This window comes from Miniopterus schreibersii, assembly GCF_964146895.1.
Source record: "Miniopterus schreibersii genome assembly, chromosome: 15".
In the NCBI taxonomy this organism is placed as follows: Eukaryota; Metazoa; Chordata; class Mammalia; order Chiroptera; family Miniopteridae; genus Miniopterus; species Miniopterus schreibersii.
In genome coordinates, this window is record NC_138115.1 from 23178600 (window position 1) to 23206538 (window position 27939).

Here is a 27939-nt window from a genome sequence, read left to right on the forward strand (position 1 = left end):
GAACTGGCGGAACTAGGACTCCAACCTAAGACTGTGATACCAGGCCTGCGCTACCGAGCAGGCTGCAGGGGCACAGAGGGAAAAGCCGGGACCCGCAGGAACGCGGGAAGGACTTGTCCCGTCGTAAGTAGTGACCTCCCCGTCTCAGAGAGTGTGCAAGACGGCGCCGACAGTCCACGTGCAGAGGCTGACGCCCGGCCGGACGCTCAGGAGCGGCGGCGGAGCCCCTCGCGGGCCCCACTCTGCCTCCCGCGGCGGCGGCGGAGGCTGGGGCCCTGTGCCCGCGGGGCGGGGCGGGGCGGGGCGGGGCGGGCGGGGGTGCTATTTCTGTCCGCGGAGCGCAGCCGGAGCGGCGAGGCGGGGCGGGGGGCGCCGCGCCGCCATATTCCCTCGCGCCGGCCGCCAGCGGCGAGCAGCCACCATGAGCACCGCCGCCTTTCACATCTCCAGCCTCCTGGAGAAGATGACGTCCAGCGACAAGGACTTCAGGTGCGCCCCGCTGCCCCGCCCCCGTGGGAACCCCCGGCCTTCTCGCCTCCCGAGGCGCCGGCCACCCGCAGGACCCCGCAGCCCCGCCTCTCCGCCCCGCGCTAAACCCCGCCCCTCCCCGCGACCCCCGCGCGTCCCCGCGACCCCCGCGCGTCCCCGACCCCCGCGCGCCCCCGCCGCCGCGCCCCCGCGGGAGCTCCCGCTGGGCTTCTCCCCGCGTTGCAGCCCTGACCTCTCCGCGACGCTGATCCCGGCTTCACCTGCGGCCGAGCGGACTTCAGCCCCTGCCTCGTGTCCCCCCATCCGAGCCCCAGCTCCGCCCCCTGCACCCTGACTTTGCCTCTTCTAGCTTCCCTCGTGCCCAGCCCTCGTCTCGCCGCGCGTTTGAAGCGCCCGGCGCTGCCTGTGCTTTCTCGCATTGAAACCAGGCCCCTTCCCGGGATCACATCCCAGGGGTGACTTTTTCTCTGATAACCTCAGCACCCTTAGCTCCGCGCTCTTCTCAGAATCACTCCGGGCCTCCTCCCTGCACATCTGGGCACCCGGTCCCCTCCCCTCCCATCCCAGGCTTGCTCCCAGACAGCTTGAAGGAGGGGGCTGGGTTGAGTGGCTTTGCAGGCACAGGTAGACGATGGTTGGGGCGAGGGGTTCGAGGTTTTGTGTGCCCACTCCTCTTCTTCCTCTTTCTCCCAGCATCACTGAGCCACACAGGAGCAGGGCTGAAAAGAATGGAGGAAACCTCTGGTTACAGCTCCCTCATGCTGAAGGTGGGGTGAGGGTGGGGGACTGAGGTCCAGGGAGGTGAAGGGATGTATGTCCCATGGTCATACAGCCAGTTCTGGACCCTCTGAGCGGAAAGGAGCCCGCAGAGGCCACTATAGCTGCATCCACTTATTGAACATTCTATCACTTTATTCCCATTTTGCAGACAGGAAAACCGAGGCCCAGAGGCTTGAAAGGGATAAGTGCAGTCACAGAGCTAGGAAGTGGAGGACTTTGGGTCCAAATACAGGTCAGTCTAATACAGTGGCCAAGATCTTAGCAGGCCATCTGATTCCAGCCCCCTCACAGGTGAGGAGATTGACCCTCTGCCTTCTCCTAAACCCATTTCTCAACACCCCTCAAGAACCTCTAATACAGCTTTAGTAGAGCCTTTGAGCCATAGTCCTGGGTTTAGATCCTGGCCCCAACCACTTACTGGCTGTGTGACCATGCACAAGGCTTTTGAACCTCAGCTTTTGTTTCTATAAGATGGGGATAATAATGGAACCCACCTCAGAGGGTTGGTGTGAGGAAGAAATGAGTTAATTAATGCATGTGGAATGTTTAGATTAGTGAGCACCAGGTAAGCACTTAATAAATGGACATGTATGATTCGGTGTGCATCAAAAATCTGCCATGCTCTCTCCCCACTCTGGGCCTTTATCTGGAAGTTCTGTGCCTCCCTTCACTTCCCCCTTCACCTGGCTAGCTCCTACTCAATTGTCACCTGTTTGGGATGCCTCCTGACACCCAGACAGAGTTAGGCACCTACTCTGAGCTCCCACACCTCTTCTGCCCATGTTTCTGCTATGTCACATCTTAGCCTTGGGAGACCCAGGGCTCCTGGACCACGGAGCTGTATGCTTCCCGTTTGCCTCCCAGAGCCAGTTCTGTGTACACAGTAGATGCTCTGTGAATGATTTCTGTGTCCCGGGCTCCCTACTGTGCTCTGCAGTGTAATCTCATCAGTCCACCTACCCACCTGGGTGATAATGATTGTTCTTCCTATTCTCCAGAGGCTTGGAGAGGTGAAGTGACTTGCCTGAGATTACGCAGCTGAGGGGATTTGCACCACTGTCTCTAGGACCTTAGGTCTAGTCTCCCGGAGAAGGAGTTGGTCCTGCCACCTACAGCCTAAGAAGCCCTTTCAGCCAGCTCTGCCAGAGGCCATGAGAACACTTAAAATGACCCAAGCATATGAGGATGGTGTCTATTTTTAAAGTCCAAATACCAGGGAGGCTGGGTCCTGCTGACCAGCTGTCCAGGCACCCATGTGGCCCAGTGTTTCAACTGAGTTGCCTCTCAGATTTCTCTGGAATGAAGCTGAGACTGTGTCCTCTGGCTCTTGGAGGCGAGCAGTAACTGCAAATGGAAGTCCCAGGCAGGGCCGAGGAAGTCTTTGATCCCTGTTACTCTGTGGGCAAGAGGCTGACCTGTTCCCACTCAGACTCCAGCAGTAAAAAGGGTAAACTGGGTGCCTGGCAGGAATTCCCACATCGTTTCTTGAAAACACAACAGCATTGGTTGAGGAGCCTGGAGAACTGACTGGTGGTGGGCTGATTTTTATCCCAACTTGCTGTATGACACTGGGCAGTTGCTGCAACCTCTCTGAGCCTAGTTTCCTCATCTGCTAAGAACTCATTGTCCTCTTCAATCCTCCCAAGGATGTTATGAAGTAGGGCAAAGAAATTCTCATTTTATAGATGGAAAAAGTGGGACACAAAGAGGGGTCAGTTAGTTGCTCAGGGTCATCCAGTTGATAAGTGACAAGACCAATGTATTCACTTAAAGCCAAATTTTGGTGCTCAAGCTCTTATCTACCAAATTAAACACTTTCCTGTACACCCTCACTATCACCACCACACACATATACACAATAGGGATTTCTTTCTCAGAGAGCTAAGTGTTTCCAGGAACTCAGGGGTGTCTGCAACGCCGAGGCATATTTCAGAAGGATTGATTCCTGAGTTCAGGTTTTCACACAGCTGTTTGGCTCTGAGCCCTGTTAGAGGCTGACTCTAACCTTCCCTTCCTGCCCTCACCCTGCCCCCCAGGCCCTCTTTGGACCCGCTTTTTGCTGGGCCTGGAGTTCCAGAGATGAAACTGACAAGCTCCTGTGAGTTCCCAGTTTAATGGGGGAGACACATTGGTGACCAAGCGTGTAGCATAGTGTGAGAAGTGCTATGTTGGAGGAGTGCACAGTTATCTGAGAAGTCCTGTCCATAAGAACCAAGCGTGCTGAGAGTGTGGGTGGGGGATAGGGCAGGGCGGTCAGAGGGGTCATCCCTGAAGCTGATTTGAGATGGGTTCTTGACAGATGAATAGGTGTTCAATAGATGGAGAAGAAAGAAGGGGGCAGGAGGCCCATCTTGGGCAAAGGAGCATATCCCTTGGGTTGCCAGGCTGATCTGGGTCTCCATGGACTGCAGCAGAAATGCAGCTTAGAGACCCTGCCTGCCTTCTGAGAATGTCCCTTCAGCTGGACAGACCTAGGAGTGCATGCACCTAACCCAGGCCTTGGCCTAACTCAGATCCAAACCTCTTCCTTCACCTTACCTTGGTTGCTTCTCCTGCGATGGCCAGGCCCATAGGTGGTCACAGTCAGCCCTGCCACTCCTTTGTTCTCTCAGCAGCTTAAGGTTATCCCAACTGTTAAAAATAAACAGCTATGACATCAACAGGTGCCCTCCTGGTAACAGGGCAGTGTGGGCCACCATGGCATCCAGCAGCAGGTCTGAGCCTGCAAAGATGAGGCTGACTATGACTGATTTTGCAGGGTGCTGGTGGGGAGGCTTTTGGTTGACTGGCTCAAGCAAGAAAACAAGGCTGGTGTGAATAGGTGGGGTAGCTTGGTGGGTCAACAAAAGCTGGAAGCTTTCTGGGGCCACTGCTCTTTGTTCCCAACTTCATGGCATCTCTCCTTGCTGCTCTGTCCTGCTTTCTCCTTCAGTCTCCACTCTCAAATGCCTGCAAGAGCCTTTGAACAGGTGGAGTGAGGTTGGTGGGAACCTGGTGGCCTGGAGAGTGTGTGCCCCACCTAAAGAGGGCAGCTACAACTCACCTAGAGCCAGTTACTGTCACCAGCGACTGTAGGCCCAGTTGTATTCAAATATTCTGTTTTCAAAATAATCTGGAAATCATTACTTTTATGTCAATCCTCCCAATTTTCAAATATTGACAAATAATTCACATTTTTCGAAAAACATTTGCAAGGTGGACACAGCTGAGGACTGCCAGTTTAAGACTGCCCTCCTTTCTGAATTTTGGCAAGAATGGTGTTTCACCCTTCCCCCTACGACCCCAACTCTTCATGGCTTTACAGCTCAGACTGCCACTGCACTTTCAAATGCCTGGAACAGGGCATCAGGCCACATGGATATGCCTATCTGGGGGTGGGTAGTCCTTGACTCTGATGCCCAGTCTGGGTCAGGAGCCACAGCTGGGGACTGGTGAGCTGTTGACATCAGTGTTTAAGATATGCCCGGGCCCATCAGCATGGCCAGGGATAGTGATTCTCAGGGTGTGGTCCCTGCCCCTCAACACATCCAGGAACTTAGTAGGAATGCCCCAGCTCAGTCCTACTGATTGGGAAACTCTGGAGGTGGGGCCAGAAGTGTTTGACAAGCCCTGTAAGTGATTCTCATGCTGGCTACAGTTTGAGAACCGCTGGTGTAAGGGGAGGAGCCGAGTCAATTCTCTGAAGTGGAAGTGGGCAGGGCTAGCCCCCTCCACCTGTCTGGTAGAGAGGCTTCTTGTTGACACCTGACTCGGTTGAAAGGTGTCTGTTCAACTTTCTAGCATGAGTGAGATGTGAATGATGTACTGTCTTTTTATTTATTTATATGTTTTTATTGATTTCGGAGAGAGGAAGGGAGAAGGAGAGATGGAAACATCAATGATGAGAGAGAGTCATTGATTGGCTGCCTCCTGCATGCCCCTGACTGGGGATTGAGCCCGAAACCTGGGCATGTGCCCTGACCAGGAATCAAACTGTGATCTCCTGGTTCATGGGTCGACACTCAACCACTGAGGTACACCTGCTGGGCTGTACAGTGTCTTTGTAATAATGTCAGTGCCACTTACTGAGTGTTTATTTACTGAGTGCTCACTGTGTGCTAAGCACATCACATGCATTATCTCCTTTTATCTTCCATATAACCCATGAGGCAGGTACTATTCTCATCGCCATTTTTCAGACAGGTAAACTATGGCTCAGAAATGTGAAGTAGCTTGCACAAGTTCACATTTGTGTAAATGGCAGAAGCAAGAGCCACCAACCTTGAAGCCCTAACCATTTAGTTAGTATGATGTGCCACTCCTAGTTGGCCACAATGTGGCAGTTGGTGTCACTCATACACGGGTCTCCTGGCGGTAGCCTGACTGTACCCACAGCCCTGATAATCTGCTTTCCCTCAAATTTTTGTATCAAGATCTGCTTCTGGGGGAACTCAAATATCTTCCCAAATCACTAGGGCCCAGAAGCTGCTTGAAAATCTTCCTCTGCCCTCCCTGCCCAGGTTCATGGCCACCAGTGACCTGATGTCAGAGCTGCAGAAGGACTCCATCCAGCTTGATGAGGACAGTGAGCGCAAGGTAGTAAAGATGCTGCTTAGGCTCCTGGAGGACAAGAATGGTGAGGTGCAGAACCTGGCAGTCAAGTGGTGAGTGTCAGCCTTGGTCACCTTCTGGCTATGCTCCCTTAGTGTGGGAGCTCCCTTTTGGGGTACAGTCTCTGAGAGAAGAATTGCTAAGCAGCTCTTGGAGTCCCAGTAGAGTTGGACAGTGACTTGGTCTGGGTTCCCCCAGAAGTAGATTCAACAGTAAGGATTCAGTTGTAAGTTTATTTGAGAGGTGATCCCAGGAAAATCCAGTACAGGAATAGGGAAGCGAGGCAGGGAAGGAAGAAAGCCAATAAAGCCTGTGTCATCAAGCAAGTTACTGCTGTGGGCAAGCAGAGCTTAACCCTACTGAGGGCCCCTTAGAGTGTTTCCACTTGCCAGCTCTCTGTCAGTCCTTGGCTGAGGGCTGCTTCTGGGTAGGGTGATGGGTGATGCATTCCCTGGCACCTCCAGCCAGAGAAAGCCCTCAGGCACAGATGCAGGTGCTGGCACTGGAAGTTCGGGTTGGCATGTACCAGAGTGGTGAGAGCTAAAGGGACATGGTTGTCCCAGAAGCCTTTGCCTTTGGCATCATGAGGCTGTGGTCCTGAGATCTTGGCTACTTACCTCCAGAGCTGAAAGAACAAGATGGGGTATGTACAGGATGATGGGGGGTGGGGGTGGGTAGTGTCAATAATTAACAAAGAATTGGGGCACTGCCTCTATAGCATTATTCTGGGAACTGGACCCAAGCATTCTGGGCCATGTTAACAGATTTCAACTTGATCTCAAGAGCAAATGGAATTCAGTAAAGAGTTTTATGGCAGAATGTGACATGGTCAGGTGTGTGGTGTGGAGTAGAGATAGGGTGGGCTCTGGTTTCCCATCAGCACAACCAATATCCCCTTTTTACAACAGGTAGTCTGAAATACCCTCTTCCTCTCATGAAGTAAAATTCATACATATTATAACCTGCCTCTACACAATTTCACAGTTATATATATAATGCCCTCAGCTGTAACAGAAAGATATAGAAGGAATGTGGTTCATAGTAAAATAGCACGTGTTTCAGTAAGTGCTCGGGCCTGATGAGAGCAGAGTGATAATGAAGTCATGAGGAGCCTGCACCTCAGTGTAGGCTTACTGTCAGTGCCATGGCAGTAGCAGGTGGGGACAGGTGGAGATGTTGGGGACTCAGATACCACAAGTGGCATTGCTCTTAGTGAAGATTTTCTGAAATGGTGACTATCTCCTTGTAAAGTTTCCCAGAAAACAAAGTACAGTCTTCCTTCAGTTTACCTGATAATTACATTCTTGGAAAATGTAGGGTATATTAAAATAGTGCAAAAAGTACTTTATGTTTATATGTAAAATGAAATTAGGTTCTGGACTCAGGTGATTATAGATAGGCTTTTTAACTGTACAAATGTCCAGAGGGATGTTAGAAACACCAGCACCTGGAATGTGATTTGCTTTGCAATGTTGTCTTTCTATCATTCTTGGCCACCTCCCCCCACCTTCAATAAAAGCCAGAAGTGCCATCTCATTAGTTATGATGACCAAAAATGATCCATAAATTTTCAAAACACCCCTTGGGGCAGTGTCACACCCTATTGTGAACCAACGCTGTAGGAGGTAGAATGGGAGGTCCCATGACTTAAATGGAGGGGCCAAGATTTGCAAACTGGCATGAATTGGGGTCACATGGGACCCTTGTTAGAACTGTGTATTCCTCATCCAGGGATTCAGATTCAGGATCCAGAGGGGTGGAGGGTGGGAGCTGAGGCAGGCAGGTGAGAATTTGAATTCTAATGCATACTGACATCAGAGAACCACTCCTTTAGGTCAGAGGTGCTCAACTTTGACTGCATGCTAGAATCACCAGTGCATATAGTGTAGCTGTTTTTAAACATTAATGCACATTTGAATCACTTGGGGACTTTGTTAAAATGCAGCTTCTGGTTCAGTAGCTCTAGGGTAGGACCTGAGAGTCTGCATTTCTGACAAGTTTCTGGTGATGTTGATGATCTGTGACCACGTTTTGAGAAGCAAGGCTATAAAGCATAGGTTCTCAAAGTGTGGTCTCAGGCCACTAGCATCAGCATCTATTGGCAACTTGCTAGAAATGCAGATTCTTGAGCCCCACCTAGACCTCCTGAATCTGAAAATCTGGGGGGCGAGGAGTGTCAGCCATCTGTGTTTTAACAAGTCTTCCAGGGAGTTCTGATACATGCTCTGGTTTGAGAACCACTGCTTTTGGGCATTCCTTAGTTTCCAGCTGAGGTTACAGGGTTTGATATTTTGGTCGTATACTGAGTTGCAAAACACAGGAGGAGATGGAGGTGCCAGGAGCGACAGTGGCATAACCAGAGAGTGCCTATCCTTCTGGCAAAATGGGAGTCTCATGTTGATCCAGGGCCTTTTCCTCAGTACATGTGGCCCCATGGGCTTGAGGGGACATATGGGGCAGCCTGACTCAGTCTGAGCCTGGGGCTTTTGAACTCCCTCCCTCCCTACCTGCTCAGCCTGGGTCCTCTGGTGGGCAAAGTGAAGGAGTACCAGGTGGAGACCATCGTGGACGCTCTCTGTGCCAACATGCGGTCAGACAAGGAGCAGCTCCGAGATATTGCTGGCATTGGCCTCAAGACCGTCCTGTCAGAGCTACCCCCTGCAGCCACAGGTACGCAGGTCCCAGGGACTAGGTACTATAATTATTTGTCCTAGTTTATGGTTAAAGAAACAGAGGCTCAGAGAGTTGAAGGGACTTACATAAGGTCAACCAGCTAGTCAGTGGCAGAGAATTCAGACCCCTATCTACTTAAGTTCATGGCTCTGTGTCAGGAATGCTTTTAGCTGCAAGTTACAAAATCTAGCTCATGGCATCTTGAAGAAATAGGGGATCAGCCATTCCATTTTTGCAGCAATGGAATGGCAAGGGTTGGATCTCTGCCCAGGTCTCTTGCCCTTTATAAGAAAGACATGTGTTTCCCCAGAAGCCTCCAGAAGATTTGGACCTCTATCTCCCTGGCCATAATGGGGTCATCTGGTCCCTCTAAGCAGCAAGGGAGTCTAGGAAAGGAACTTTTCCCTTCACCCTGGTGGAAGGAGGGGCCAGGTATGGGGTGAGCCAGCCGGCAGGTTGGTCATCAGTTCTAGCTCCCCAAACTGTCACCTTTAGTTTGGTGAGGACTTTGGGTCAAGCATAGGACCACTCAGGCCCTAGCTTCCCTGGGTCAGCAGAGCAAAGTCTGACCATAGGTAGAGGCCAGCCCTGCACCTTACCATGCCCACCTTGTGCTCTGTGCAGGCTCCGGCCTGGCCACCAACGTGTGCCGGAAGATCACTGGCCAACTCACCAGTGCCATTGCCCAGCAGGAGGACGTGGCTGTGCAGCTGGAAGCCCTGGACATCCTCTCTGACATGCTGAGCAGGTGCGGGAGGCCTCCCCAGGCAAGGAGGACTGGGGTAGAAAAGGGAGCAAAGGGGACAGGGAAGGATTTAAATCCACAGAGCCCACCTACTGCACACCAGACTCTGTGCTCAGGGCTCCTTAATTGTCCATGCAGCCCTGCAAAGGAGAACTTATTTGTCACAATTTTACAGGCTATGAGAGATGATGTGGCCTGCCCAAAGTCACACTGTCAGTAAATGGCAGAACCTAGGACTTGTGCCCCAGCCATTTTGGCTCAGTGGTTAGAGAGCCGGCCTATGGACTAAAGGGTCCAGGTTCGATTCCGGCCAAGGGCATGTACCTCAGTTGCAGGCTTGATCCCCCACCCTGGTCGGGGCTCGTGCAGGAGGCAACCAATTGGTGTGTCACTCTCACATTGATGTGTCACTCTAGCGTCGATGTTTCTCTCTCTCTCTCTCTCCCTCTCTCCCTTCCACTCTCTCTGAAAAGCAATGGGAAAAAATATCCTCAGGTGAGGATTAAAAAAAAAAAAAGGAACCTAGGATTTAAACTCAGGTCTCTCCAAGGATTTAAACTCAGGCCTCTCCATAGCTGAAACCCAGGTGGGTTCATCCTATCCCTCAACCCCTTCTTTCTTTCTCTTTCTTTTGAGCTAATATAGTTGGGCCTTTGTTTTAAATTCTACTGCACATTTTAAAAGCATTCATTCATTTATTCAACCTCCCAAGATTTGAGCACCTACTTTGTGGCCAGAGAAATGTCAGGTGCCGGACTAGTGCTGCAGATGTGGAGTGGCTCAGTCGTGGTCCTTCCTAGAAAGGAGCTCTCAGACACCTCAACTGTGACTAGACTAAGAACAGCAATAAGGATAAGAGCAGCGCTTGTAGGAGCTCAGAGGAGGAGGCCCCAACCCAGCTTGGGGGGGAGGGCTTCCTAGAGAGAGTCCTGGTAGATAAGCCTTCAAGGATGGGCAGGACTTGGCCAGCATGGGCAGGAGTATCGGGGACAATGGAGGAGGAAACTGCCCTTGGCCCAGAGAGCAGAGGCAGGAGGAGACATGGGGTCCCAGGGGTTATGCAAGGCAGTCATGGGCTGGGGTGTACTGTGGAGGGGCCGGTATGGAGAGATGAGGCCTGAGGGCTGGGAAGGAGCCAGGGGTGGGTGACTAATAATTATACCAGGGCTGTGAAGAGCCCGTGAAGCGTTTTGCGGCAGGGAATGAAGAATGCTGTGTGCATATTTGTGAGTTTTAGATTAATTGTCCTATCTTCAGCGTGTACGGTAGATGGGAAGGGGTGGAACAGGCAGGGAGACTAGTTTGGAGGCTTCTGTGGGCAAGTGAATTCAGATTGTATTTGAGAAGTAGACTCCACAGGGCTTGGAGTGGGTGAGAGAGGCAAAGACTCAAGAATGATGCCCAGGTGTCTGGCTTTACTACCTGGGCCACAGACACAGGGCCATTGCTGTGGTGGGGTGACCTCTGGGAGCAGGAGCAGGTGTGGAGAAGAAAATGGATTCAGCTTCGGGCATATTGAATTTGAGGTGCCTGGGAGGCCCTCACTCAACTGAAAACTCCATAAGGGCAGGTTCTAAAGGCAGAGTCTGTCTTGCTCACTTCAGCTCCCAGCACAGGCCCTATCACAAGTAGGTAAACACATAAGTAAATAAATGAAACCCAAAAGAGCGATCTGGGCTGGATGGAAAGATATGGGAAGATGAGGTCAGTGTGTTAGTGTAGAGCAGGGATGGGGAACCTTCATTCTGCCAAGGGCCATTTGGATATTTATAACATCATTCGCGGGCCATACAAAATTATCAACTTAAAAATTAGCTATGAACAAATCTAGATTTATTAAATTCCGAGTCTTGCCTACAGTTGCCTTGGTAGGGCCAGACCAAATGATTTCGCTGGCCATATACGGCCCACAGGCTGGAAGTTCCCCACCCTTGGTGTAGAGTGAGAGAAGAAAAGGTCTTAGGACATGTGTGGGACAGAAAATGTACAGGCCTGGTCTGAAGGTGAGGATAGAAGCTGTTAAGGTGGTCAGGGGCTGTCTTCTACCTGTACAGAAACCGTTCTCTTGTGTTGCCTCTTGCCTTGAGCCCAGAGCTCAGCTTATCCAAAGGGTAGTGGGGAGCCATTGAAGGAGTGTGAGGGAGATAAGCAGAGGGGTGACCAGGTCAGAGGTAAATTTTGGACCACTCTGGTCTCAGTGGTGTGTGGGGAGCTGGACATTGAGGCAAGACCCAGAACCCCAGGAAATCAGGACAGCCCCACTGTAGCCCCCTGCACCTATTACCATTAGGTCTTCCCAAGCTGGGAGCCTGGACACCTGGGTTCAAGTTCTGGCCTTGCATTTCTTGGCTGGGTGGCCTTGAGAAAGTCCCTTCCCTCTCTGCTTTCTTTGTGTAATAATAATAAATATTCAGCCACACAGTTGCAGGGTGCCTTTTCGTTTAACAAGAGCAATAGGGTTGTCATAATTCCTGGGAGGAGGCCAGGAGAGGATGGGGAGTAATGAGGTGCCTGGCCCAGGGTGCCTGCCCGGTGGGCCTGCCTGATGTCCCCTCTGGCTCCCCAGGCTGGGCGCCCCGCTGGGTGCCTTCCACGCCAGCCTCCTGCACTGTCTCCTGCCCCAGCTGAGCAGTCCACGCCTGGCAGTGCGCAAGCGAGCTGTTGGGGCACTAGGCCACCTGGCGGCCGCCTGCAGCACCGACCTCTTCGTGGAGCTCGCGGATCACCTGCTGGACCGGCTGCCTGGCCCACGCGCACCTGCCAGCCCTGCTGCCATCCGCACCCTGATCCAGTGTTTGGGCAGCGTAGGCCGCCAGGCAGGCCACCGCCTGGGTAAGGGAACTGGGTTCCCGGGCAAGGAGGTGGGGTCTAGGCCTGGAGGTGCTGGGGAAAGGAGTGGGGGCCCAGGCTGAGGGGCGGGACCTGGAGGCGGGCCACCTCTAGAAGGCGGCTGGCAGTTAAGAATTTGGAAGAGGAGGGCGGGCCCTGAGAGCCATCTGCTTCTGAACATCAGATAATTATAAATCATTCCACCAAACTTTAATAAAACATGTTTTAAAAATAAATAAGTGCTCGCTTTGGCAGCACATATAGTAAAAATTAAAAAAAAAAAAAAAGCTTTTCTATCCTACTTTGACAGGTATACCTTAATAACAACCTGCAAGCCAGGTTTGAATTTGTTTAAGTTTTTATTGGAAGAACGTACATGCAATAAACCACACTGTTTAAAGTACCATTCAGTGTGTTTCAGCCTTTGCGTACACCCATGAAACTACCACAGTCAAGGCGCAAAACATTTCCATTACTCCCAGAAGTTTCCTTGTGCCCCTTGATAGTCCATCTCTTCCTTTGCCCCACCCCAGGAACCACTTATCTGCTTTCTGTGACCATAAATTAATTTTATGGAAACAGAATCCTGCAATCAGATTTAAATTTATTCTCAAACACCTTGGAGTTCCAGGCTAGAAAAAGGCAGTGTCGATGGAGTTGGCCATGGTCTGCCCTTCTCTTCCTTCTGGTTCTCTCAGTGAAAGTGACCTTACAAGCACACATGGGGACCCCAGCCTGCAATCCACATTCTATCTACTTCCCATGCCCTTCTCTTCTCCACCCTCTCAAGACAAACTGCAGCCACCCCTTGGCTACTCTTGGGAGCGTGGCCTCGGGAAAGAGGCCTGCACAGGACCCAGACAAAGGTTCAGGGCCAGTTGGGCAGGAAAGTGGGGAAGGGTGTTGCTGGAGAAGGGCTAGGGTGGAACCCTCTAAAGCCCAAGGATCAGGCAAGGGTCGGGTCCCTCTTGTCTGGTCTATAAGGGCAGTACCTACTTCTCCCCTTTTTCCATCCAGGGCTACAACCTAGTACAGGAAATAAGGCAAGGACATGAGTAACAGTTTCAACAGCAGATGCTACTTATTGAGTGCCTACTCTGTGCCAGGACCTGGGCGAAGCTCTTTATCTGCATCATATTAATCTTCACAAAATCTCTGTCTGGTAGGCATTGTTATCTCTACTGTGAAGATGAGTAGACCAAAGTCAGAGAAGTGTTGTGACATGCCCAAGATCTCAGAGCTCATAGGTGACAGAGTCAGAGCTAGAACCCACATCTGCTTGATTCTGGAGCCGCTTGAGTTGAATTTGCAGTGGTCACGGCTGCAGATGCAAGGACAGATTGAGTGCTGTGGGCTAGGGAAGCCTGGGGGAGGGTCTTTCCTGTCCACAGTGACCCACCTGGCCTTACAGGGGCCCACCTGGACCGCTTGGTGCCCCTGGTGGAGGAGTTCTGCAACCTGGATGATGATGAGCTCCGAGAGTCCTGCCTCCAAGCCTTGGAGGCCTTCCTGAGGAAGTAGGTGCAGCAGGATGCTGGAAGATGGGGCCCCAGAGTTTCTTTGGGAAGTTGGTGGGATGGGGTTGGGGGCAGTATGCTGGCCTCAGAGCAGTAAGATCTCAGGACTCGCCACTGGGCCCCACTGCCTACCCTGTCCTGCCTGGGTCCACCAGAGCCTCCCTGTCCAACTCCACAGGTGCCCCAAGGAGATGGGTCCTCATGTGTCCAATGTAACCAGCCTGTGCCTCCAGTACATGAAGCATGACCCCAACTATAACTATGACAGTGACGGGGAGGAGGAGCAGATGGAGACAGAAGACAGTGAATTCAGTGAGCAAGGTGGGTGGCCAACTTGTCATTGGAGCTGGAGGGTGGAAATGAGTGCAGCCTTACTGGGACCCCCTTCCCCAGCCAAAGATGGCCCACATTTAGTGCCCTTATCCTGGTTCCAGCTGTTCCTCAAACCCTGCCTTCCATAATCTGGGTTCACCAATGTCCCCATCCTTTCTGACTGCTCAGTAAGAATAGTAGTAATCACTAACATTTATTGAGCATCTACTGGTGTCCCGAGCACTCTCTTATTTCATGTTCCTTACAGTAACCCTAGAAAACCAGGCATTAGTATCCCCATATTTTATACAAGGAAACTGAGACTTTGCGAAGTGATTTGCCTGAGATAACACAGCTTTGAGATAACACAGCTAGGAAGTGGCATAGCTGGGGCTTGGAGGCATGTCTGTCAGACACTGCCATCTCTACCCTTTTAGTCATGGCTTCCAGGAGATAATGCTTTAATCCAGCAAAGTGAAGCTCGAATGGTAGAATGATAAGCACTTACCCAGGAATCCGGCTTGTAACTCAGATGGGTGCCCCTGGGTTCTAAAAGCAGGGCATCAATGGAGGCAAGGGATTTAGGGTCTGATGGGGTACTTGGAATGAGATGCGATGGTGGGAGATGAGATTGGATAGGCATGTTGGGGCCTTGAATGCCAAGCCAGGGAGATCAGGCATTTTTCTTGTCCATAACAGGGAGCTGTGGATGTTTCTTCATGGATGGTGTAGGGTAGAGGCAACAAATAATGGTCCATCAGAGGGGACATGTACTAAACTGACATGGGGCCATCCCTGTGGTCCACTGTGGCTTGTCCAGATGCCAGTTCTGAGAGTCCGAGTTGTCAGCAGAGCAGTGTGGATAAGCACATACTCGCCTCTGAGCCTGTGACTGGGGTGTTCCTAGTTAGGACCATCCCCCTCTGAGCCTCATGTGTCTCCACAGGTGATATGGATGGGCCTCATGGGCCTGAATCTCAGCTCTCTAGTTCCCTAGCTGTGTGCCCTCAGGAGGGGCTCTCACCATATCTGATCATTATTCTAGACATCTATTCATCTGTAAAATGGGGCTCAAGGCACTGTGTGAGCTCTGGCCTCTCAGGGGAGCTGGGAGAGTAGGAAGCCACACAAACACAGCATTTCTGCTTGGAAGCTGAGGAATCAGGACCCTTGAGAGGCTGGGGCAGGGCAGGGTGGGACAATGCAAAAGGAGGCCCTATTATCTCTCCCTCTGGAATCCCGGTAAATGAAACATCACACAGCCAGCCCTGAAACCAAAGGATGGGTTTTGTACCCCAAATGGATTGTCTAGGGCCTCATTGAAGACTTGGAAGTCAGTGTTTTCCCTGGTGTAGTCAAAACAGAGAAGGGTATGAGGCAGGAGGAGGACCCTGATTTAATTCCAGCTATTTCCCTGCTCATGTAACTTGGGGCCAGTCACTTCCCTCTGGGCCCCAGTTTTCTCATCTCTGCAGTGGGGAAGTAATCCCTGTCCCACAAGGTCGTTGTGAGGCTAAAATGAGGCTGTGGATTTGACGTGCTTGATGCCACCCCTATCACACAGTAGTGTTCATTACATGGTAGGTAAAATTCCTAATACAGGGATGGGCAAAAGTAGGTTTACAGTTGTTCAGATGGAAAATACCATAATTGATAAACAGTAATACAAGAATAAACTCTGTTTCATGTACTCACAACTGTAAACGTACTTTTGCCCACCCCTGTAGTGTGTAAATAATGATCATCAAAAGGTGAAACACAGGCTTGGCTCCCTCTTCACCTCTCCATCCTGGGAAACCACCTGGGTGGGGCAGGCAGCTCCCTATCCATCTGCTACAGAGCACAGGGCTCCATGGGTCTCTGGTTCCTGCCCCAGAGAGCGAGGATGAATACAGTGACGACGATGACATGAGCTGGAAGGTGCGCCGAGCAGCAGCCAAGTGCATGGCGGCCCTGATCGGCTCGCGGCCTGACCTGTTGCCCGACTTCCACTGCACGTTGGCGCCAGCGCTCATCCGCCGCTTCAAGGAACGTGAGGAAAATGTCAAGGCCGATGTCTTTGGGGCCTACATCGTGCTGCTGCGGCAAACACGGCCCCCAAAGGGATGGGTGGAGGCCGTGGAGCCTACCCAGACTGGCAGCAATCTCCACAAGCTGCAAGAACAGGTGGGCACGTCTTCACCCCTCTCCCCTTCTACCCTCCACTCACAAGGTACCCTCCCACCTTCTCACATCCGTCCATCCATCTTCCACCCATCCACCCACCCCACTATCTATCCATCCACTAAAGAGTGCATATTGCACACCCACTGTGTGCGCGGCCCTGTGTATCAGGTCCTGGGGCACAGCAAGGAACAAGACAAATAAAGGCCTTGCCCCTGGACCACACAGTTTTCCGGTCTTGCTGGCAGACTGGATGTGGAGGGAGGGACAAGGAGGTGGCATGTGAGTTCCAGGCTCTGGCTGAAGCATGGAGTGCAGTTCCCTGAGGTGGCAGAGCATGAAAAGGGCAATGTCTAGAGTTCTGTTCTGAACATTTGTGTTCAAGGTCCTCAGATGTCCAAATGGAGACATCAGGTGGGCAGTCAGCACTCAAGTCTGGTGCTGACAGTGTAGATCTGAAGTCATTGCTATGTTGGCACCTGAAGCTTGGGGAGTGGATGAGTTCATCTGGGGAGAACCCAGATGGGGAAGGGAATGAGCCCAATGCCTCTCCCTTGGGGTATGTGGTGAGACCCAGACTGCCTGAGTAATTTTGAGAAAGTTACTTAATCTCTCTGTACCTATTTCTCCATCTGTAAAGTGGGCCTAGGAGTAGTACCTACTTTAGAAGGTCTGAGTATAGAATCAGGTGTCCGGTACAGAGCAAATTATGAAAAGGTTAGGATAGAGCGATCCTCTCCATGCTAGGATCCCTGATGGGCACATGCCTGGGCACAGCCCCTCAGGAGTGGGTGGGGTGTGGAAGTTCCCTGGGTGGTCACTGACCTCCCCTCACCTGCCCACAGGTGCCCCTTGTGATCAAGGCCCTACAGCGGCAGCTGAAAGATCGCAGTGTCAGGGCCCGCCAGGGATGCTTCAGCCTCCTCACTGAGCTGGCGGGCATCCTCCCCGGCAGCCTGGCAGAGCACATGCCTGTGCTGGTAGCAGGTAGGATGGACTGGAACCTGGCACCTGCTGTCCTGGGCCTCTTCCAGGATCCAGCCCCCAATCCTCAAGGATGCCCCTATTCAGCAACATACGGTGGCTCCCCATTGCCAGCAGTGAGAACAAGGCTGGAGTGCAGGCCCTACATCCTGGTTTCAAATGGCATTGTGTCCCTCAGTTCTGGTCCCAGCCAAACCCTGACCTCTTAGAATCTGCTGCATAAGAGCCCAGGTGCCCGGATCTAACTCTAATACTTGTGGGTATTCCACCTGCATACCCAGGGAGGGCTGTGTTGGGTCAGGGTCTGTGGCCCATAATTTTTGCACCCATCCCGCAGGCATCGTCTTCTCACTGGCGGACCGCTCTAGCTCCTCCACCATTCGGATGGATGCCCTGGCCTTCCTGCAGGGGCTGCTAGGTACAGAGCCCGCTGAGGCCTTCCACCCACACCTGCCCACCCTCCTGCCACCTGTAATGGCCTGTGTGTCTGACCCTTTCTACAAAATTGCGGCCGAGGCCCTGCTGGTGCTACAGGAGCTGGTGCGGGCCCTGTGGCCCCTGGATAGGCCTCGGATGCTGGACCCGGAGCCATACATTGGAGAGATGTCTACAGCCACCCTGGCACGGCTCCGTGCCACCGACCTGGACCAGGAGGTGAAGGAGCGGGCCATCTCCTGCATGGGCCACCTTGTGGGCCACCTGGGTGACCGGCTTGGAAATGACCTGCAGCCATCACTATTGCTCCTCCTGGACCGCCTGCGGAATGAGATCACCCGGCTGCCTGCTGTCAAGGCCCTGACCCTCGTGGCTCTGTCCCCACTGCAGCTTGATCTGCAGCCTATCCTGGCCGAGTCGCTGCCCATACTAGCCTCGTTCCTGCGCAAGAACCAGCGGGCACTGCGGCTGGCCACGCTGGCTGCCCTGGATGCCCTGGCCCAGAGCCAAGGACTCAGCCTCCCTCCAGCTGCTGTTCGGGTCGTGTTGGTGGAGCTGCCTGCCCTGGTCAGTGAGAGTGACATGCATGTGGCCCAGCTGGCTGTGGACTTTCTAACCACGGTGACCCAGGCCCAACCAGCCTCTTTGGCCGAGGTCAGTGGCCCTGTGCTCTCAGAGCTGCTGCGGTTGCTGCGCTCACCCCTGTTGCCAGCGGGTGTACTAGCAGCTGCCCAAGGCTTCCTGCAGGCTCTGGTGGGGACCCGGCCCCCGTGCGTGGACTACGCTAAGCTCATGGACCTGCTCACTGCCCCTGTTTATGACCAGGCTGTGGACGGTGGGCCAGGCCTGCACAAGCAGGTGTTCCATTCGCTGGCTCGGTGTGTGGCAGCCCTCACAGCTGCCTGTCCCCAGGAGGCAGCAGGCATGGCAAACCGCCTGGTCTGCGATGCCAAGTCACCCAACTCCAGCACGGGGGTCAAGGTCCTGGCCTTCTTGTCGCTGGCTGAGGTGGGCCAGGTGACCGGGCCTGGCCCCCAGCGGGAGCTGAAGGCAGTGCTCCTGGAAGCCTTGGGGTCGCCCAGTGAGGACGTGAGGGCTGCAGCCTCCTTCGCACTAGGGCGTGTGGGAGCTGGGAACCTGTCCGACTTTCTGCCCTTCCTACTGGGACAGATCAAGGCTGAGCCCCGAAAGCAGTACCTGCTGCTGCACTCGCTCAGGGAGGCCCTGGGCGCTGCCCAGCCCGACAGCCTGAAGCCCTACGCAGAGGACATCTGGGCTCTGCTGTTCCAGCACTGCGAGAGTGCCGAGGAGGGCACCCGGGGGGTAGTGGCCGAGTGCATTGGAAAGCTTGTTCTCGTGAACCCTCCATTCCTTCTGCCCCGATTCCGGAAGCAACTTGCTGCAGGTAGGGGCACAGGTGTGGGCAGAGGCGGCCCAGGTCATTGGTGGGCAGTTTGCCCCTGAGTATCTGAGCATACCACACAGCGAGCTAGTTCCAGTGATTAGGTCTGAGAGTCGTGATGTGTATAAGATAAGGGCAGAGGAGTCATTAAACACTGTTTCCTGAGACTTACAGGCTTCCTCCTGTGGGATGCTCTGGGACGGAGGGAACAGAATCCTTGATCTTCAACAAATAAACATTTCATGATGCCACTTTCAGAATCCTTGTGGACAGCAGCCTCATGTTCCAGGCGAAGGGTAATAAAAGTAGTTCTCTTGGACCAGAAACTGCAGCTGCGGAGTGCAGCTCTTTTGGGCTAGCTTGAGCCAGGAGGAAATGGAAATGTAGGCTAAGATCGGATGCCATGCCCTGGGGTTTGGAGAGGGCCAGGCAGTAACCAGGGTGCAGGTTGTGTGTGGTCAGATCAGGGACATCGGGGTGTTCCACAGCTCGGGGAGAAAGAAAGCATATAGGTGTACCTGTGGGGCTATTTGGGCCCCTGAGAACGAAAGGTCTCCAGGCCTGGAGCTGGTCAGCTAGCTGGTCCCTGATAGGGTCAGTGGATGTGTCAGTTCACATAGTGCAGGCAGAGTGCTTTGTATAGTCTGTGGTACCTGATCGACACTGAATAACCGCTGCCATTGCTGTGCTGGTGATTATGGTGAGCCCTTGCTGGGTTTACAAGAAGCAGCTGTGTGGTTCTCACTCCTGTGTGGACAGGAAGAACATTCCCTGAGGACATTCCCCATTACACTCACAGGGCTCTTCACAAGGACCCTTGAGAGGCGAGTCTTGGGTTGAGGAGCAGCCCTGCCTTTTCTAAGCTCTGATTTGTTTCTACCTCATGCATTCTGTTGAGCCAGCTAACCAGTCACATAGTAGGAAAGAAAATTCAGAGCCAAATTAGTGGCCCTGCTTCTGGCGAGTTCATGGGACTTCTCAGTTGCCTCTCTCTGCAAGCCCCTTACTCTAGTCTCCAGCTCACTTCCCTGCCTTGTCCTGTTTTTCTTATTTTAAATTCACTTAATCCTGTTCTATTTGCGTATCTTCATCAGCCAACTCCAGTCATCTTAAGAGCCAGTCAGGATAGAAAGAGAAGGAGGGAAAAACCAAAAGTCTGAATTCTGTAATTCACTCACACCAAATTGTAAACTTTCTTCTGAGTCTCGAACATAAAGTTTGTGATAGAAACAGCCTTAACCCACTTACTGTTATATGCTGGGCAATAGTGGGGGGACGTGGAGAGAAGCAAGCAGTTTCTTTTTTTTCTTCCAGTTTTATTGAGATATAATTGGCATAGAACATCGTATTAGTTTTAAGGAATGCAACATAATGATTTGATGTATGTATATGTTGCGAAATGATTACCACAGTGAGTTTAATTAACATCCATCAACTCTCGTAGTTATAAAATTTTTTTCCCTTGTGGTGAGAACTTTTAAGATATACTCTCTTAACAACTTTCAAATATACAAAACAATACTGTTAGCTACAGTCATTATGTTGTGCATTACATCACCAGAAATTATTTAGCTTATACCTGGAAATTTGTATCTTTTTGACCGCCTTCATTCATTTTGCCCCCCCTCTCCCCGCCCCAGTCTCTGGCAACCACAAATCTGATCTCTGATTTTATGAGTTTGGTTTTTTCAGATTACACATATAAGTGAGATCATACAGTATTTGTCTTTCTCTTATTTCATATAGCATAATGCCCTCAAGATCCATCCATGTTGTGGCAAATGGCAGGATTTCCTTCCTTTTTGTGGCTGAATAATATTCCACTGTGTGTGTGCGTGTGTGACATTTTCTTTATCCATTCATTTGTTGATGACATTTAGGTTGTTTCTGTGTCTTATGGTATTATGCTGAAGTGAACATGGAAGTGCAGATAACTCTTGAGATAGCGATGGGATTTCCTTTAGATATATACCCAGCAGCGGGATTGCTGGATCCTATGGTAGTGCAATTATTAGCTTTTTGATCCGCCTCCATACTGTTTTCCATAGTGGCCGCACCAGTTTACATCCCCACCAATAGTGCACAACGGTTCCCTTTTCTCCACATCCTGGCCAACATTTCTCTTTCTGATGACAGCCATTTCAACTGGTGCGAGGTGATAACACATTGTGGTTTTGATTTGCATTTCCCTGATGATTAGTGATATCAAGCACCATTTCATGTACCTGTTGGCCTTTTGAGTATCTTTTTTTGAAAAACAAACAAACAAACAAACAAACAAACAAACAAACGTATTCAGGTCCTTAGCCCATTTTTAAAATTGGATTATGTTACTTGCTATTGAGTTCTATGAGTTCTTTATATATTTTGAGTATTAACCCCTTCTCATGGTTTGCAAATATTTTTTCCCATTCCATAGGTTGTCTTCACTTTGTTGATGGTTTATTTTGCTGTGCAGAAGCTTTTTAATTTGATGTAGTCCCACTTGTTTATTTTTTATTTTTTTGCTTGTGTTTTAGGTGTCATGTCCAAAAAATCATTACCTAGACCCATGTCAAGGCGCTTTATTCCTATGTTTTCTTCTAGGAGTTTTATGGTTTCTGCTCTTACGTTTAAGTCTTTAATCCATTTTGAGTTAATTTTTTTTGAGTGCTATAAGATAAGGGCCTAGTTTCATTCTTTTACATGTGAATATCCAATTTTATCAGCACCATATAATCTTGGCTCCCTTGTCAAATATTAATTGACCATATATGCCTGTATTTATATCTGGGCTCTTGATTCTGTTCCATTGTCCTATGTGTCTGTTTTTATGCCAGTACCATGATGTTTTGATGATTATAGCTTAATACTATAGTTTGAAGTCAGGAAGTATGATGCTGCCTACTTTCTTCTTCTTTCTCTGGATGGTTTTGCCTATTTGAGGTCTTTCGTGATTCAATACAAAATTTAGGATTTTTTTTTTTTCTATTTCTGCAAAACATGCCCGTAGAATGTGAGCAGTTTAGAGAAGAGACTGAGAAGCATGTGGGGCAGCTGCTGATTTATTTCTTTCACCCAATGGGAAATGTATTTCCCTCCCTTTTTTCAGCTTCTCCGCTCAGAAAACAAGCAGAAAAGCAAAACTAAGCGAGTTCTTTATTCCCAAACTTTGGAGATGCTCTGAATTCTGTTGGAATCCCCTTGGCCTTCAGCCTGCCTAAAGTACAGCTGCCCCCTGCTTGGAGAATGCAGGGCTGGGGAGGAGAGCCCAGCCAAGGCTCAGAACTCTGGATCTGTCGTGTGACCCTAGACATGACTTACCTTTTCTGGGTCTCTCTTTCCTCATATATAAAACAGGTTAATAATTTTATTAGTTATTTTAATTAATATATATTATTATCAACCAATTAATAGGACAGTTCTGAGAATTAACTGAAATAATGTGTCTGAAAAATAGAATGCAGTCCCAAGGCCTGAGTAAAGGTTTCTTTAGGTTGGGTTCTTGGCATTTGAGTTCTTGATTCTCCGTTTGTATCTGACAGTGTGGCTACCTGCACACTTACACTTTTACTCTCTCGGCCACAGCAGAAAGAATTCAGGGAAGTTTCTAGGCTACCAAGGGAAATGGTCGCATTGACTTTCCCAAAGATTGAGGGGAGTTTCAAGTGGGGTGGGGTATATTTCTGTCTTCCATGGAGGCAGAGGACAGTCTTGGCACCTTCTGACCTGTGGGTATCCAGGATTGGCACCGCCCCTCTTCAAGCTACTGCCTCTTATCCTGCAGGTCAGCCGCACACCCGGGGCACTGTCATCACAGCGGTCAAATTCCTCATCTCGGACCAGCCTCATCCCATTGACCCCCTCCTGAAGAGCTTTATTGGTGAGCAGAGCATCCCCTTGGCCCCTAGCTTCATTCAGTCCCCTCCACAGCCCTTGAACTTGGGCTGATTTTTCTTACACGTTAACTGAAGGGAGTTGGAGACTCAGGAGGCCACCTCACTCCCATGACAGCAGCAGAGCCTGGGTTCAAGTCCCTGTGCTGCCACTGAGTTGTTGGGTGAGCCCAGCATGCCCTTTCTCACCTCTGAGCCTCAGTTTTCTTATCTGTAAAATGGGGACATGAAAATCAGTAGTTCTAAGGTTTTGGAGATTCCATGTGTAGTTGAGGGGGAAAGTGTTCCATGAACACATAGGCTCTTAGAAGTGGAAATCTACCAACCCCTCAAAATGTACTGGCTTCAGTGGGCACCAAGCTAGGCAGGGCTGCACTGGGACGGGAGAGAGTGGCTCCCTGACTTACTTGTCAATGTCCGAGGGGCCTTTTAGCTTGAGGGGCCAGAGCAGCCTTTGTTGAGAGGAGGCTTAGCCCCCCTCCCTTTGGGCCTCTGCAAGACTAGGCTCACTTCAGAGCTCCAAACCTGTGGGTCTCTTTTTGTTTTTGTTTTTTTGTTATATCTTTATTGATATTTTAGATAGGACAGGAGAGGGAGGGAGAGAAACATCTATGTGAGAGTGAAACATTGATCTGCTGCCTCCTGAATGCCTCTCCTGGGGATCGAGCCCACAACCCAGGCATGTGCCCTGATTGGAAATCAAACCAGCAACCTTTCAGATGCCCAACCAACTGAGCCACACCAGCCAGGGCATCTATGGGTCTTTAACTGGGCAGCCTACTGGACTGTGGAGAGGTTTTGGAGTCTGCCAACCTTGGGTTCAAATCCTGGCTCTGCCACTCCCTGGTTGTGTGAGTATGGATGGATCATCTCATCCTCAGCCATAAAATGGGGGTGCTAAGCTCCACATGCTGGGGCACCATTGTATGAAACCAAGGAAGGGGTCAGCAGATTTGACTACGCTTAGAATTGGAGAACATGTCCAGAAGCTACAGCAACATCATCAGCAGTGACTTCATCCTGTGTCCTCACCCAGTGGGTGCACACTGCCCCAGCCCTGTTTTTTTCATCTTGCCCAAGCTGCCCATGGCTGCGACCCCAGCGGCCTCCACCTGGGTGTTTGGTTTTTGTTGTTGTATGTTTGAACCAGTTTTTGAGCTCTCACTGTGTATTAGGTACCACACTAGATCCTTCAATATAACTCATCACAGTTAATTCTCAAAACCCCCTGTGTGAAATGTAGGACTGGCCCCATTTTACAGACGAGAAAACTAAGGCCCTGGGTTAGAATACCACTGTGCTGGGAGACTTTATTTTCCCCAGTGCGTGACATCAGGAGGCACATGATGGCAGTTTGTCCTGTGTCTAGTGATGGTAACTCCGATCACCTCGTTAAGGTGGAGATTTGTAGGTTTCTTCACCCTAAAGTTACTCTTTTTCCTTTGGAATGAATAAATATGTGTTAGCCTATGGAAATACCTCTTCCTTATCAAATTTTTGCCCACTATGTTTTGTATCCATTGTGGTCTCTTGTCTGAATCAGGGATTACTGACAGTTGCCAGATGGCAACTTTTTAATTCCAACATTCCTTCTATATTCATTAGTTTGCATTCTATTCTCGGGAAAAACGTTTTCTTCTCCCCCATGTATTTACTTATTTGTTGTTTTATCCATATCATTATAGACTCATAGAGTCCTAGTTCATTCAGTGGGTTACTGTCTTTATTTATTTTGATTCTCAAGATTGTCTCAGATTTGGCACGTGGGAGCCCTTCAAGCTGGTTCCCATGTTCATTGACACGTTTCTGTCATTCTTTGAGCATGTCCTTACTTTTTGGCACAATAAGATGCTCCAGCCTCATCTTTTCTGCCCCAGCCCTAGAATCAGCCATTTATCCAAGCAGCCAAGATTGCTTTTAGTGGAGAGTGGTATTGAGAGTCCAAGATCTGAATACTATATATGCTTATGGCTACTGGGTGCCATTGCTTCTAGGCCCTCTCAGCAGATAGGACGTACTAGGAAATATATGTATGAGGACATCGAGGCTCTCCTAGGTCCCAGAGTTAGGAAGTGGTAGAATTTGGATATATGTATGCAGACAGACACACATGTATCCATTTTTTTACCTCCTGTTCTTCTCCACCACCAAAGGGTTCGTTCTAGCCTCCTTTTCCAAATACCCTTCTCTTACAGGGAAAAACCTAACTCCTATTATCTACAGTGGTTAGAGCATCGGTCTGCGAGCCTAAGGGTTTTGGGTTCGATTCCCAGTCAAGGGCACGTATCTAGCTTGCAGGTTTGATCCCCGGCCCCAGTTGGGGCACGTGCAGGAAGCAACCAATCAATGTGTCTTTCTCACATCGATGTTTCTCTCTCTCTACCTCTCTCTCTCGCCCTCCCTCCCTCCCTTCCACTCTCTCTAAAAAAATCAATGGGGAAAAAAAGATATTTATTCACTTAATTTTGGAATACGCAGAAAGTAGTCTGAGAATTGGTAATCTTTATCTCTGTGAAAAGTCAGTATTTGTTTATAGTCCTTTTGTCTTTAACCTGAGAGCATGTAATCAGAATTCTTTGTTTGGAAGTTACTTGGGTGAGTTGTTTTCTCCTTCATTTCCTAGGCAGTTATATTAATCATTTGAAATACAGTTAGTTGTTTTTTTGGGGGGGCTCTCCCAATTCTCGATTTTATTTATTTATTGAATATATAAAACAATAACACAGTTATTAAAAAGTCTAAACTATACAAAAAGGTATACTTAGGGAAGTGCTGTGTGACTTCGTGTAAGTTTCTTCACCTCTCTGATCTTCAGGAGCCTCATCTATAGTATCAGGTTAACATTCGTAGGATCTTTGCCTTGTGCCAGGTCCTCTGCTATGTGCTCTATATACTACCACATTTTATTTTATTTTTATTTATTTCTTTAATCCACACCTGAGGATATTTTTTCCATTGATTTTCAGAGAGAGTGGAAGGGAGAGAGAGAAAGAAACATCAGTGTGAGAAAGATACATCGATTGATTGCCTCTCGCATGTACCCTGACCAGGGTCGGGATAGAGCCTGCGACCAAGGTACATGCCCTTGGCTGGAATCAAACCCGAGACCCTTCAGTCCCTGGGCCAACACTCTAGCCACTGAACCAAACCGGCTAGGGCAACTACCACATTTTAAATCATAAACACAGTGCTACAGGATAGATACTGCAATTACCTCCATTTTACAAAGATGAGGACATCGAGGCTCTCCTAGGTCCCAGAGTTAGGAAGTGGTAGAATTTGGATTTGAACCCAGGCCAGGCTCCAGTCCACATTCTTTTTTTTTAATCCTCACCCAAGGAGTGAGAATATACTTTTTCCATTGATTTTTAGAGAAAGGGAAGGGAAGGAGGAGGGGGAGAGAGAGAGAGAAACATTGATGTGACAGAGACACATCGATTGGTTGCCTCCTGCACGTGCCCCGACCTGGGGCAGGGATCGAACCTGCAACCCAGGTATGTACGTGCCCTTGACTGGGAATTGAACCCGCGACCCCCTGGTGTGCAGGCCGACACTATAACCACTGAGCAACACTGGCCAAGGCTCGAGTCCACATTCTTATCTGGACTTTGAAGGCTTGCTGTGCATGGTACAAAGTAGATGCTCGTAACATGTCTGACCCTGTTCAGCCAGGTATGCTTGACTCACATGCACCAGGTAATGGAGGGGAGGGTAGAAGTGGTTTGTGTCTTGACTGTGCCGTCCCTCACACCCCCCTCATCTTTCTGCCAGGAGAGCTCATGGAGAGCCTGCAGGACCCAGACCTGAACGTGCGCCGGGCCACTCTGACTTTCTTCAACTCTGCTGTGCACAACAAGCCCTCTTTGGTCCGGGACCTGCTGGGTGACATCTTGCCCCTTCTCTACCAGGAGACAAAGATCCGCCGGGACCTCATCCGAGAGGTGAGGCTGGGGGAGGGCTGAGTGGGAGCCTTTGGGTCTGACCAGTGGGGCTGTGGTGAGGACCAGGGTCCAGCTCATCGGATGACCAGGTCCCATGGACTGAGTCAAGTCTTGCTCCTCCGCTTCCCAGCTGTGTGACCCTGCCAGGGCAACCTTACGCACTCTGAGCCTCAGTTCCTCCTCACAGGCAAAGTGTGCAAAATGATCATGTGTGCATCATAGGGTGATTGAGAAGATTCAGTGAGTTGAGTCCTGTAGGTGCTCAGAACTGCTCCTGGTATACAGTGGGCACTCGGTCAATGTTGGTGACTCTTGTTATCACTCAACATTCAGCAAATGGTTGCGGAGCACCAGCCCAGTGTCTGAGTGCCAGGATTCAGAGCTGGACCAGACATGGTTTCTGTACCAGGGAGCTCATGGCCTCCTGAAGGAAACACCCACTCTGCTGATTATTTAATTTAGTTATAGCCCAGTTGGTGAAGTAAGGATTTAAAGGGCAGAGATTAAAGGTTATTGAACAGCTAAATCATCATACAATGATCTGTCAAGCACTCAGCACAGTGCCTGGTACATCATAACTGCTCAGTAGATTATAATAATGGTAATTCTTATTGTTATCATCATGAAAGGGCATTGTCGGCTAAGCAAAGGCATGCAGACTTGAATATAAAGCATGAGACACAGTACTGAACAACAGATGTGGGGTATGCAGCAGGAACTAGGGGAGGTGTTCCTACAATCTAAGGTCACATCCCCTAATCTGTCATTCTCCCCTCCTGCAGGTGGAGATGGGGCCCTTTAAGCACACAGTGGATGATGGGCTGGATGTGCGGAAGGCGGCCTTTGAGTGCATGTACTCACTGCTTGAGAGCTGTCTGGGCCAGCTGGACATCTGTGAGTTCCTGAACCACGTGGAGGACGGCCTGAAGGACCACTATGATATCCGGGTAGGATGAGCCACCTGCGGGACCCATGCCCACTTCATACCGAGGAGACAGCCAGGCACCACTGGACCTACTGCTTGCTTGTCCTGCACTCCCTACCCCAGAAACCCCCATGAAAATAGCTCTATTGTTTTTTTCTGATAAGTAAAAGAACCCATGTCTCAAACACCTTTGGTGGGTTCTACGATGGCAAGCTCTTTGAAGGATGGTTTGGCAATAACTAGAAAAACTTTTAATTCTCAGACACACTGACCCAGCAA

General features: G+C 50.4%; 2 protein-coding genes across 4 annotated transcripts in view; one reads left to right on the plus strand and one right to left on the minus strand.

Moving 5' to 3' along the window:
- Positions 1-858, minus strand: part of TMEM40 (transmembrane protein 40) — a 35475-nt gene extending 34617 nt beyond the window's left edge. Inside the window, exon 1 of the mRNA XM_081160058.1 lies at positions 722-858. The gene's annotated coding sequence lies outside the window, so the exon portion shown is untranslated. The remainder of the gene's footprint in view (positions 1-721) is intronic.
- Positions 312-27939, plus strand: part of CAND2 (cullin associated and neddylation dissociated 2 (putative)) — a 33850-nt gene continuing 6222 nt past the window's right edge. The window contains exons 1-14 of one of the 3 annotated variants that reach the window (XM_081160042.1): positions 347-489; positions 1418-1501; positions 5769-5912; positions 8375-8529; positions 9157-9280; positions 11844-12109; positions 13518-13623; positions 13802-13944; positions 15812-16101; positions 16944-17085; positions 17420-18922; positions 22686-22781; positions 26566-26735; positions 27518-27682. In XM_081160042.1, the coding sequence (XP_081016168.1) occupies positions 5773-5912; positions 8375-8529; positions 9157-9280; positions 11844-12109; positions 13518-13623; positions 13802-13944; positions 15812-16101; positions 16944-17085; positions 17420-18922; positions 22686-22781; positions 26566-26735; positions 27518-27682 (3300 nt within the window). In that variant the 5' untranslated portion in view covers positions 347-489; positions 1418-1501; positions 5769-5772. Of the gene's footprint in view, positions 490-1417; positions 1502-5768; positions 5913-8374; positions 8530-9156; positions 9281-11843; positions 12110-13123; positions 13269-13517; positions 13624-13801; positions 13945-15811; positions 16102-16943; positions 17086-17419; positions 18923-22685; positions 22782-26565; positions 26736-27517; positions 27683-27939 lie in introns of those variants that run through there. The other 2 variants (XM_081160041.1, XM_081160043.1) reach the window with 2 other exon arrangements.